This window comes from Labrus bergylta, chromosome 13 (genome assembly GCF_963930695.1).
Source record: "Labrus bergylta chromosome 13, fLabBer1.1, whole genome shotgun sequence".
In the NCBI taxonomy this organism is placed as follows: Eukaryota; Metazoa; Chordata; class Actinopteri; order Labriformes; family Labridae; genus Labrus; species Labrus bergylta.
The window spans coordinates 2,124,384-2,137,467 of NC_089207.1; the positions used below are offsets into that span (position 1 = coordinate 2,124,384).

Here is a 13,084-nt window from a genome sequence, read left to right on the forward strand (position 1 = left end):
GCTCGCTCTCAAACTGCCTGACGATTCTTTGAAAGAAACAGAGGGTTAGCATTTAAGCAGAAAGGGTCAGAAATTGGTTATTTTTACCTAAATGGCCTCCGGGTGTGTGTGTATGAGGGCAGGTCTGGTGTTCTTATCGGAGAAAGGTCATGTCCTTCCTGACCTTTTCTGCCATAAGATTACCATATTCTTGTGGTAAGAGAGTCACCACCATGAATACTGATGTTAGGAACGGAACAGGGCAGCATTTGTCTTTTCAGGTCAGGGTTAGCTTCAGGCATAATGTAAGTAATTAACCTAGCTTTTGGTCTGTTTGTGTGTCGCAACGGTCCATTGAGGCAGAGCTTTGTTACCTGAAAGATAAATGTTTCACCCTTATGTAATCACTTTTTGTTCCCAATCAAGTTACGTTGGGGTAAAAGTTCTGTTGTGTTTTGTCCTTCTTTTTTTTTTTTTTAGACCTACATCGGACACATTCTTCTCCTGGTTAATCCAAACAAAGAGCTGCCCATCTACTCCACTTTGGTAAGCATGGCCTTAAACTAGCAATTTCTCTCTTAGGGTTATAAACTATGCTTGTGTGCTTAGACATTTTTAATATTTTATTTGCACATCTGTGTCATCCAAATCCATTCTGAAAACACGAGGCATTTATGCATTAAACATACGGAAATCAGCCTTAAATGGAGGCGTGTTTGCTGTATAATAAGCAGAGCATAACCGGATGAAATGGACCTTGTGGTTGATAAATAATGCAGTCTTCCTGTCAGTGATACATAGCACTGGGCTGCATCAGCAAGGTGAAGAGAGGGATCCAGTTTAGCTTACACACACACTCTCTAATAATCAAAACAACTTTATCTCTTTTAAAAATAAAACCTCATTTTGAAACATTTTTATTAGAAAAACGCAGCATATGTAAGATGTGCAAAGGTTACAGGAGACTGTTAGTGATTGACTCACAGATGTGTGTGAGTGTGTCTTTCACCTTCATTTAAACAGTCATTTTGAAAAAGCTGATTTAATGCCAGCCTAGCACTTACCAGTGGACCCCAGAGGGGTTGGATGGAGGAGGGGACATCCTCTCCTGCCCCCCCCCCCCCTTGTTGTCCCAATCCTGCCTGAGTCTGGATCCTCTCCAGGCCTCCACACCAAACTGAGAGAGAGAGTGTGTGTAGGAGCAGAGAGCAGCAGTGTGTGAAGGACATATGTCACAACATGTGTGATCTGCTGGCCGTCTGTCACCCCCCTCTGGCCTGGTGGTCCACAACCCATCCTCCCTCTGTCACAGCCACAGATACAACGCAGACACACACCTGCTGGACAGGGCCGATACATCACACTCATCCTACAGTGTGATAGTCAACTGGAGTTCACTGCCTTATACATGTTTAATGTTTTTTTTTTTACTCTGAGTCTTTCCATTTTCTTTCTTCCTTTGGCATGCCTTTTTTTTCCAACGACTGTCTTCAAAATACTTTTTTCAACTTTCATCGTTTCTTTGATAGAAGTCTCCGTCATAGGTTTCAGTGATTCACTTCTTTTGACAACGACATCTGAGTCTTAGCACAACAAGACTGAGATATAACAAATGTCTGGATAAGATTTTTCCTTCCTTTCATGTGTGTTAACCAAAACGTAACAGCTAATGAGAATGATTCAATACTTTGAATCAACATTAAGTTTATGTTGACGGTGCAATGTGAAGTTTTTGTGTTGCAATAAATTGACCAGATAGAAAGAGAGACAGAGCAGAGGAATTGTTGTTATTTTCTTTTTTTGTTTTAGTGTTATATGATCAAGAATTTAGCTTAATAAATTGAAGACAGGCTGCTTAATAATAATAATAACACATTTTATTTAAAGGCGCCTTTCAAAACTCTCAAGGTCACCTTACAGGGCAGAGATAAAAACAACAAAGTAACAACACAACAATAAAGTTAACATTAAAGTCTTTCTATGTGATTTTTCACACTTAAATGTAGAAATCAAGTATCTCCTCTGAAAATAACTCTGTGAGTCATGACTGTCTACAATGGGTGTAACACCCGAGTCCCACTGTCTGTGATGTTTTCAGAGTTTTCAGAGTCCTATCTTCACTTTGTTTACATCGCCCGGACGGCCAGCTGACTCCTCCCCTCGTGTATAAAAGTTGTTTAATTGAGGGACTAGAGAAAAGAAGAATAACATACTGTACTCACTGCTTAACTGTGTTTCTAGATCACGCTCATTTCAGGTAAATTTACATGCAGTGTGAAGATACCAGCATAATAAAGATCGCTAGCATTAGCATGCTAACACAACAATGCAGCGTGAGTTGTTTTGGTTTCATGCTGGTGCTCAAGGGCGACATCTGCTGGATCAAGAAATCACATATAAAGCCTTTTAAAAACAAAAAAAAACACAAATGTACAGGATGTAAAGGAGTTATGAGACCGGGTGGGGAATGATCAGACTGAATAGATGTGTTTTGAGATGAGATTTGAAAATGGAGAGAGAGTCAATATTACGGATTTGTGGTGGGAGGGAGTTCCAGAGGTGGGGGGGGCAGAGTGGCTGAAGGCCCTGGACCCTCATGGTGGACTAAAGTGCTTAGTTACTTACTGAGGGGTTAGTGAACAATGCACACTCAAACTCACGTCGGAAAGTCATATCCAGCGATGTGTCACAGTCTGGTTAAAACTTTCTCCTCTGTGTGACTCACTGCGTGTGTCTTCTTCATGTTACATAACCATTATCTGCTTTTCCCCTCACAGGTGAGTCAGTTGTACCTGAGCTCCACGGGTCGTCTGTGCTCCTCTCTGCCGCCTCACATCTTCTCCTCAGCGGAACGAGCGTACCACATGATGCTGCTGGAGAGGCGCCCGCAGTGTTTCATCCTCAGGTGCGTCCTGCAAACGGTCGCTCTCAGAATCTTGCACAGAAATGTCAACAAAGTGGAAAAAAAAGTGTGGATTTTAATGGTTCAGTCTGCCCCCCTGGTTTGTTCACACCGCTCTCCCAGGCGACTGGTCTACACTCTGTGAAAGATGAATACCGAGATGTACACCTGAGCATTCACACACAGATGGCGGTTTGCTGGTACCATTGTCGCTTCTCGCTCTTTGTCCACGGATGGACGGAGGCAGCTCCCTGATTGCAATTAAATTCTGTTCCGGCTCTCCAGTGACATTCCTGCTGAGTTGTAACCAATCTGGCAGAGAGTTAATGCATCCCGGGCCACAGGCTATCCATCTCAATCACACACACACACACAAACTAACACACGTGCACAGGGTAGGACATTGTACTTTGCATTCTCATGCACACACACTCCCCTGTCTCCATTATTTGCCTGCTCCACTTTATCCTTCCTTTCGGGTTTCTCTTCTGTCCAAGCTTCCTGTGTCCCTTTTAATTTTTCCCACACATGCACTCAACATGCACTCACACACTCTCCTTCACAATTACAGGGAATCAGCGGCCATCATCCCTCGAGGCCAGTGCTCTAACAACATGCCCTTGAAATCTAATAAAACCGGTAAATGAAAAGACAGCAGAAAGGCCATTGGACCTCACACTCTGCAAGGCCGCACTCAGTAGGAAATATAGCAGTGCACATAGTACACACTGACAAACAGCACACCCATAGCACAGTGCAGTTATTAGTAAGGGCTCCTGACCTTCTGAAGCCATCTGCCTGCTGTTACTATTCTGTTCTCAACTCTCTGCATGTCTGTGTCAGAGCACGACCGTACAGATACCATACGAAAGATTTAATATCAACATCATATGAAATTAAAAAACAATTGAAAAACAAAAAATTGTTGTATGACAAATAAGGCAAGACAAGTTTATTTATGTCGCACATTTCAACAACAAGGTAATTCAAAGTGCTTCACACAAGACATGAAAAAGCATCATGACAGAGGAAAGAAAAGAAACATTAAAATAGAAAACTAAAAAATCACTGAAATTATTAAATCTGAAAATATGTTCAAATAAAAATAATTCAAATGAAATTAACTGAAATAAAAAAAGTACAAATTTAAAAAGAGTTAAAAGTTACAGTGCAGAGTTAAAGTTTAAAATCTTATTAAAGCTGTTTAATGAAAGGCAGCTGTAAACAGGTGAGTCTTCAACCTGGATTTAAAAGAGCTGAGAGTTTCAGCAGACCTGCAGTTTTCTGGGAGTTTGTTCCAGATATAAGGAGCATAGAAGCTGAACGCTGCTTCTCCATGTTTGGTTCTGACTCTGGGGACAGAGAGCAGAACTAAGAAATAATGTCTAGATTGTGATGGTGTGGGGGCCCCTAAAGGGGTGATGTCAGGTGGGTGGAGGCATATAGCTTAAGTAACAGATGTGAGGAAACACCCTGGTGACTCATGCATAACAGCTTTTTCCTCCAAGACACATTAGGAGAGGTGTTAGACCCACACATACACACATTGAGATTCTTTAACTGTTAGGTTTGCTTTTTCCTTTTTATTGAGTTTTTAACTTGAACAGTACAAATCGCTGCATGATGAACAGAATACAAAATATAAAGCCACCCATCCCTACCCAAACCCTCTCATCTCCCTGATCCACCACCCAAAACCACCCTCAGCCCCCCCCCCCCCCCCGCAATGCTTTTAACAACAATGAAAGCATAATGTACTGTCTACATTTACACATATACATACATTTATCCACATACAGTTAGTGAACACGAATACTCCAGGCATTTGCAGCTGCTCCTATTAAACCCCATAATCATAAAGAGGGCTATGTGTCATTCCAATTTGTTATCCCAGTAACAGTTTTTACTTTACTTTTAATTATATCTCTGGTTATCTAGTCATTATTAGGATTGTTTTTCCACTACAGCTGCTGTGGTTCTATTTCCTAACTTTTATTTGCTTTCTTTTTTTTCCTGAAAATGTTTCACTTTTTGAAACAATGCCAGTAGTTATAGCAATATCCTCTCCATAAGCATTAGTTCAATTAAATATTCATTTAGTTCTCTTTCTATAGTGGTGAAAGTGGTTCTGGAAAATCCGAGGCATGTAAGCACATAGTGAGACACCTGACAGCCCGCTCCAGCCCCAAAGGCCTCGCCTTGGAGTCCAGAATGAAACATGTAAGTATGTGGGTGCTCATCCTGAAAGCTCATTTGGCTTAGGAACATGTGGCATTACCACAATATCATCTGTATTATAAATTTAATATTTTGAGTGACAAAAAACAAACTGAATATTGTTATATTTCTCTCCATGCGTACTTTACCAAACTGCATTTCATCTCTGATCAGAACTCCATTTCCTCTTTGATGAAAGTTTAGATAGCACACAGTGTGCTGTGGTGTTGTTCACAGCTGTGTTAAAGGGTTAACATGTGATTTTTCACACTTAAATGTAGAAATCAAGTATATCCTCTGAAAATAACTCTGTGAGCCATGAGTGTCTACAATGGGTGTAACACCCGAGTCCCACTGTCTGTGATGTTTTCAGAGTTTTCAGAGTCCTATCTTCAGTTTGTTTACATCGCCAGGACGGCCGGCTGACTCCTCCCCTCGTGTATAAAAGTTGTTTAATTGAGGGACTAGAGAAAAGAAGAATAACATACTGTACTCACTGCTTTGACCCTCTGGTTGATTGCATCATTAAAATACCCTTAAGGATGGCTCATTTAGTAATGTGTCTGTATGACATAACCGTTTGCAGAAGAGAACATGTTTGGGCATTATTTGTGATAAGTTACAGCCTAAAGAGTATTGATGAGATGAGAGTACAGTAGAATATCAATATCCCACATCCACTCACATCACATTGGGACATTTTCATGGTGCTTCCCACATGGTTCCCCAGCTCCGTGCTCAGTCTATCAGTTGGTTAACAAAGCAGTGTGTTGTCTTGAAGTAAAGAGCTTCGTTCTGATGAAGTCATCGCTGTGTCGTCCATAACTGGGTCAGCTCACTCTCTGATCATGCTAGGACACAGACATTTATAAATACACACAAAATGGATGAATATCGACATCTAGTGGTTGACAGAGGAATGGAAGCAGAAATTAATTTAAGTCTTTGAAAAAGATAGATACAAGTTTTTTTTAATCCTTACTAGTAAACCTTCATAATCCATTCTTGAATTCATTTCTTATGATATTCCAATAACTGATCGAATGTCGGTTTGTTTGATCAAACATGCAGGTTAACTCTATCCTGGAGGCCTTCGGTCATGCAAAGACTCAGAAGAACAACAACTCAAGCCGCTTTATAAAGCTGTTGACCATCCAATACTGTGACAAGAGGAGGACGCTGCTCAGAGGTAAACACTCATTCATTTAATTTAACACAGAATGTAAAATGATCGGTTTGTTTTTTTGTAGTTTTCACTTTGTTAAGTGGTTTCTTTATTCAACATATAAGACCTGAGTAGGATTACAAGTACTTGATTCTTCTTTATATTTAAATTTTTTAGTTTACACACATTTGTTCTTTATTATTATATAACTAGAATATGTATTTCCATGGTAACTTTGCTGATAGTTATTGCTTCTTTTAATGCTCATCTTGTGATTATTCAACGAAGGCAGCAGACATGAAATTCACAACACATCCATTTCACAGCAACACTGTATAATAGATTTCAGATGCAGTGTCTTGAAACACCAGCAGGGGGCAGTAAAAGCCCATGAGTCTGTACTCCATTTCTGCAGGCGTGCTCACCTTATTTTACCCCAGTTAATTCTATCACTCAGCACTGACCACTTAACAGTGGCAACAGAATGACTCTTCAGTACTGCCACTGTCAGCACTCTGTGAACGTTGTTTTACACACCTGTTATTAAAGTATGAACCACGTCTGATGTTTTTAGCTCGACTGTACACGTACATGCTGGAGAAGTCCCGCCTGGTGCACCTGTCTCCTCAACAGCACAGCTTCAGCATCTTCTATCTGATGGCTGAAGGCATGTCGCCTGAGGAGCATAGTGCACTTTACCTCAACAATGTCCTGACTCATAGGTATGTGTTGGTCAGTCTCTGTTTGTATAATAATGAGAGTTTGTAATGTTGTAATAAGCGGCTCAATCCCAAAATGTTCACATTATACAATGGTATGAGATACCCTGAGAGCCTGTTTTAGTGCTGTTAAAGGCTTTCTATGTGATTTTTCACACTTAAATATAATATAAATCAAGTCTATTCTCTGAAAATAACTGAGAGTCATGACTGTCTACAATGGGTGTAACACCCGAGTCCCACTGTCTGTGATGTTTTCAGAGTTTTCAGAGTCCTAGCTTCAGTTTGTTTACATCGCCAGGACGGCCGGCTGACTCCTCCCCTCGTGTATAAAAGTTGTTTAATTGAGGGACTAGAGAAAAGAAGAATAACATGCTGTACTCACTGCTTAACTGTGTTTCTAGATCACGCTCATTTCAGGTAAATTTACATGCAGTGTGAAGATACCAGCATAATAAAGATCACTAGCATTAGCATGCTAACACAACAATGCAGCGCAAGTTGTTTTGGTTTCATGCTGGTGCTCAAGGGCGACATCTGCTGGATCAAAACATCACAAAGCCTTTAACTGTCAACATCTGTATAACTGTAATTCTTCATTTGTTTGTGCCTTTATCTGAATGTTCTTACTTTATCTGTTTTGTTTTTCTGCTTCATTTTTCTCTACTCATGCGTGTTCTAACTAAAGTGACCGTGAGTCTGACTGTGCTGTTATCTACTGTATGCCACCGGTGTTTTAAGCATTGACCTGAATCAGTCTGCAGCTTGGAACAATACTGGAACCCCTAGAATCACAACAAACCTATTGAGTCTTTCTGGGTTTGCTCGTTCACGTTCTGCAGTTTTCAAACCTTATTTTCACTTCTCCATAATGTTTAATGGTCTGTATGTCATTTTGCACAAAACTTTTTTGCACAAAAAAACAACATTTTGCTTTGAGGTCTTTCCAATCCAAAGAAATGTACACAAAGCCCTGCTGAGCACATTGATCCACTTATCATAGAGTCTACTTCCTCATTTGTTTGTTCTGCTTGTGTCGTTGGTCGATATAATGTGGTCTTTATCGCCTCATCATCTTGTCCTTATTCCAGGTATCTTAATGGAGCAGTTCCGGGGGAAAAACCTACAGTAGCGACAGCCTCGATCCAAAGCAGGGAACGCCTGGCAGCAGTCAAACAAGCCCTGCGAGCCCTGGGCTTCAACAAGCAGGTATCGATTGACTTCTGTTCTTCCTGTTTATTCAAAAGGTTGTTGACAGCAGGGATCATTCAAAGTGTTGATGTCAGAGAACCTGAAATAGCCACTTATGAGGTTATTGATGGGATGTACCTGAGAATTTAGCTACCTAGAGTCACAGCTCGGATCCTGTAAGAGATGTGCACACAAAAATGGATCCTACAGAGTATCTTTACATTATTTTAACTTCAGCCATATGGAGAGCATAACTAAAGGGGTTTTTTTTGGACCACAATCTACTAGTTAAAGACATGGTACATTGTAATCTCAGACTTCTTAAGTTGATGAATATTGCACATAGAATAGAATATGTTCCCTTTCATAATTGAGTACAGTGTGCATTCTGAGGATCATCATCATAAACCTTTATTTAAGTTCTCGGAGAGATCATTGAGGGAAACCCGCATTTACAATGATGCAGAGAAAACATACATAAATGATAAACAACGAGAAATTAGATAAAGCTACTACAGAAAATAAAAGAGCAATAAGAACAATACAATATGTACACTGAAATAATTTTAAAGGTTGAATTTACAACAGTGATAAGTCAGTAATTAAAATCAAATAAGACAGTTACAGTCAGGTATTTGATACAAGAGGCTGCAAGCACACATCCTGCATAAATGTTTAGATTTCTTCAAATGATGTTTTCAGATATCTATCACAAGACAATATATGACGCGTCTGATCACATACAAAGGGTGCTGTACAGTCTGTCCTGTGCACCACCATCGCCCGCCTTGTTCCCGGGCCCATTATCACGTTCTATTCTTAGATTCCCAGTCAGCATCTGTCAGCAGTGAGTGACCACTATCTCACCTTTTAATCCAGCAACAGTAAATACACGCAGGGGAGGCTCAGGGGACAGAGGAAGAGAGCGATAGATAGTGGTATTATCAGAGGCTAGTAGTAGTGCCCGCTGGATAAGACAGAACGTGTACAGAAGAGGGGGGGGGGGGGGGGGGGGGTCGTAGTGGAAGTGATAGACCACCACCACCCATTGGTCTCTGTCTTAAGTCTAATCAAGGGACGACTCCAAGTCCAGACCCAAAAGGTCAATCGTCATTAACACTCCTTTTCTCTCCCTCACTCCCCATTCTTCTCACGCCAAAGAGAGGGGGGGGGGGGGGGGGGGTCTGTCTGCGTATTGAGTGTCAGACAGAGACTAATGCTCGTGTTTATCTCCCAGATATCAGCTCCAATATCCTGCCTTGAGAGAGTGCACTGCACACGGCATACATATTCAAACACAAGCACACGCGGTAAACTCAAACATCCCCCTCTTGTAGAACCAGAGCGGGGGGGGGGGGGGGGGGTTCCAGAGCGTCCTCTACTCAAGGGCAGAGAGAGAGGGAGTTAGAGGGGGCACAGAGGAAGAGGAATGTGTGAATGAAGGGAGGGAGGACATCTAATTTCCTTTATGCAGTTAATGGTTTTAAGGTTTTACTTTAGTGCATTTTGCATTAAATTGGATGATAGGACAAGTTCTTCTACATTTATTTTTGCTCTCTCTCTCGTTTTTTTCTTCTTTTCTCTCTATCTCTCTCTTTTTCTTCTTTTCTCTTGTCTCTCTCTCTCTCTCTCTCTCTCTGTCAATACGCAATAGGTTAGTCAGTCCTTCAAGACTTTTTCTGTCACACTGAGCCCTGAAGTTGGCTTCTACTTAAAATACAAATCTTTTCAAAAAGGGTTAAAAAAAAACAATAGAATTTAATTTTTTACTAAAGATCACATTATCTTGTCAACAGTTGGACACTGAAAACCTGAGCAAATGTTATTACAACAGAAGTAGCTGGGTCTATGTGGAGTTCAGAATTTGATTTGTCCGGGATGTATCATGTAATTAATCAACTTCGGAGTTCAGTATTTTCTTTTAAGGAAAACAAATCTGTAGAGAAATATAAAATCGATCCGGCTCAGGCCACACAATGAAGAAAAGAAATTCCATATTTTTAATTCTGTCAAAATGGTTTCAACGGCTAAGCAATGAATAGTTTATGTTTGTCTAACTGCTCTTCATCTCTCTCTTTTCTAGGAGGTTGACTCAGTGTTTATGCTGCTATCCGCTGTTCTCCATATTGGGGACCTACGTTTTACAGCATTGACAGATGCCGACACAGCCTTCCCCTCTGACCTGCAGCTGCTGGAGAGAGGTCAGTGCCTCTGTCACATGACCACCGTCGCATTTCCAGCTAGTCTGGAGGTTTGAGCCTGGACGGGGAAGGACGGGTGCATGACACCCTCTTATCTTTGTTTACCTCGTCGTCATCCCTCCTCCCTTTCTTTTTCCACTGGACTTCTGCTTGCCAGTGCTAGCTTAACGCCAGAGACTCACTTATTTGAAAAATCCTCCTTTTCTGCTTAAACATGAACGTGAAAAGCGCTGTTACAAACACCCTTTGTGGCTGTTTTTCTCTCTGTCTCGCTCATAGTTCAACCTCTACATGTGCTTCTATGACCTCTGACCTCAGTGAGCTGGTAAACAAATGACATCAGCGCCTGAACAGGAAACAGTTACCGTTAGTTGTCAGGGAGATGTGATGTCAAAGCTAGTGATGTCAGCAAAGGGATTCTGGTTTGCTGTCACCTGTTTTTTTTTTGTTTTTTTTCCACTTGTTTGTGGCCTCTGCTCAGAAATCCATTGATGACTAATAGCTGCCAGCTCCAAAGATCAATTAGACAGGAATGATCTGCAGCAGAGCTAGGCTTGTTATTCAGCAGCGTGATATCATCATCAGAGCGGGAAAGAGCAGATGGGATTGTGGGATGTTATCTGCTCTACCTTTCTGATACGCACTTCCTCACAGGAAATGTTTTAACGCGGATATTTTGATCTTGTACCCCTAATTTATTCTGCCTCTCTCTCTCTGTGTCTCCCTCCTTTCTCTGCACAGTGGCTGGAATGTTACAGCTGTGCTCCAAAGACCTGAGCACTGGCCTGACCTCTGATGTTCAGTATTTCAAAGGTATCCTCCTCTCTCACCTGCCTTCACCGTCACTTGACCGTTACTGTTAAACACACAGCAGCAGAGTCGATCTGTTTAAAAGCTAATCAACTGAATCATCTGAACTGAAATGAAATGTTGAGGAAAAATCTAATCAGCCTTCCATGTCTCGCTCTCAGCTTCTAATAAAGTATAGCAGCTTAGTTGTATAGAAGCAGTATATCATCATGCAGCACTATTGACCACAGTGTTTAGGGAATAAGCGACAAAGATCACACTTGAGAAATATTTTATGTGAGATCAAAAAACTCCCGATAATTGTCAGAAAACGTTTTTCAGACTGCAAGGATTTTTGTGTTGAACATTGGTATTTTCCGATATCATCCCTGTTGAAAGATAAAGATAAACTTTATTGATCCCCCATGGGGGAAATTTCTTTGTCACAACAGCTCAAGAAACAGGAATATAATTATCAAAAATAACAAGAAATTAAAAATCAAACATATGGACATCAGTTAAATAAAGGGAGAAAAAATACAGTAATAGAATAATACAAGGTATGTACACTTCCACTTGTGGAAAGAGTTATTATTATTAAAAACACACACAGTGTGTAACATTATTGATATGAGTGGAGATGCTAGAAAGACATCAACCCTTTGGCAAATAATAATAAAGCTGGCACGCTATTTCTATATATATATATTCTATATACGCTGTTCTATATCAAAATGATGAAATGTTAAAAATTTGGGTTCAATATCCTTTTTCTCACAGGTGATGTGATCACTCGGCGCAACACGGTGGAGATGTCAGAGCAGTACAGAGACCATCTCGCCAAGGCCATCTATGGACGCCTTTTCAGCTATCTAGTCAACCGTATCAACGACTACCTGCAGGGGCAGGACGACAGCATCGGGTATGGCAGTGTGTGTGTGTGTGTGTGTGTGTGTGTGTGTGTGTGTGTGTGTGTGTGTGTGTGTGTGTGTGTGTGTGTGCACGCCTGTGTGTGTGTGTGTGTGTGTGTGTGTGTGTGGGGGGGGGGCAGGCGCGGGTGCCTTTAAGCTTTTTCTGTGTGAACCCCCATTCAGATTTCTTTGGAAGTCCAGGCTGTTGATAACTGTAACCACAGACTCTTATATCTGTCAGCACACAGGAGCAGTCACTGTTTGTGAGCACGCTGATATTGTAACATGACTCACAGTTTACAGTTGAGGTTTGTAATAGTTTACGTTGCATGACATTCAGGGATAGGCATGCACACTGAAGAAGAACATACTGAGCAAAACAGGGTCGAGATACAGAACACACCCAAGGTTATGTAGAGGCCTCGTACACAAAATGTTAAATGCACACACACACAAACAAAAAACAGGCACACACACGTACAAACACTTCTAGCTGGAGGCCAAGGGATCCTTGGTTGTTGTTGATGTTGTGAAGTCTTATCACATAGATAACGCACGTTCCATCTCCTGGAATGTTTTTGTGCTTCGCCTTGTTTATACACCAACCGCAGAATGTAATAAATTTGTCAACCACAATGCTTACTCGGGACACACCCCCTTCAGATGTGTTATTGCTCTTTAACACTCACTCATAAACACACACAAACACACACACACATGAACATTCCTATCAGGGTGAACACAAGCAAGAGAAAAAAGTTCTCACGTTGAAAAAGAAGTAATGTTGACAAAAATATGCTCTTGTTCTTCATAATTCCTTGTAGGGATCCTGCCTTGGAAATTGGGATCTTGGACATCTTTGGGTTTGAAGAATTTCAGAGGAATGGCTTTGAGCAGGTGGGACATTACTTGTTTTTATTAGATTTCAGTGCAAATTAAAAAAAACATGAATGCCATTTTCCACTTCCCCCTCCTGCTGACAGTCATTTCTCCCGCCTAATACATTTACG

General features: G+C 41.1%; 1 protein-coding gene across 4 annotated transcripts in view; it reads left to right on the forward strand.

The window, feature by feature from the left end:
- The window catches only part of myo16 (myosin XVI), a 119,123-nt gene that overhangs the window by 63,026 nt on the left and 43,013 nt on the right, over positions 1-13,084 (forward strand). For all 4 annotated transcript variants that reach the window (XR_010667608.1, XM_065961995.1, XM_065961994.1 and 1 more), the window contains exons 12-21: positions 460-525; positions 2,757-2,884; positions 4,996-5,101; positions 6,170-6,287; positions 6,838-6,985; positions 8,074-8,191; positions 10,257-10,374; positions 11,116-11,187; positions 11,944-12,085; positions 12,899-12,971. Coding sequence is in view for 3 of the 4 variants with exons in the window: in XM_065961995.1 (XP_065818067.1) it covers positions 460-525; positions 2,757-2,884; positions 4,996-5,101; positions 6,170-6,287; positions 6,838-6,985; positions 8,074-8,191; positions 10,257-10,374; positions 11,116-11,187; positions 11,944-12,085; positions 12,899-12,971 (1,089 nt within the window). In the remaining variant the exon portion in view is untranslated. The remainder of the gene's footprint in view (positions 1-459; positions 526-2,756; positions 2,885-4,995; positions 5,102-6,169; positions 6,288-6,837; positions 6,986-8,073; positions 8,192-10,256; positions 10,375-11,115; positions 11,188-11,943; positions 12,086-12,898; positions 12,972-13,084) is intronic.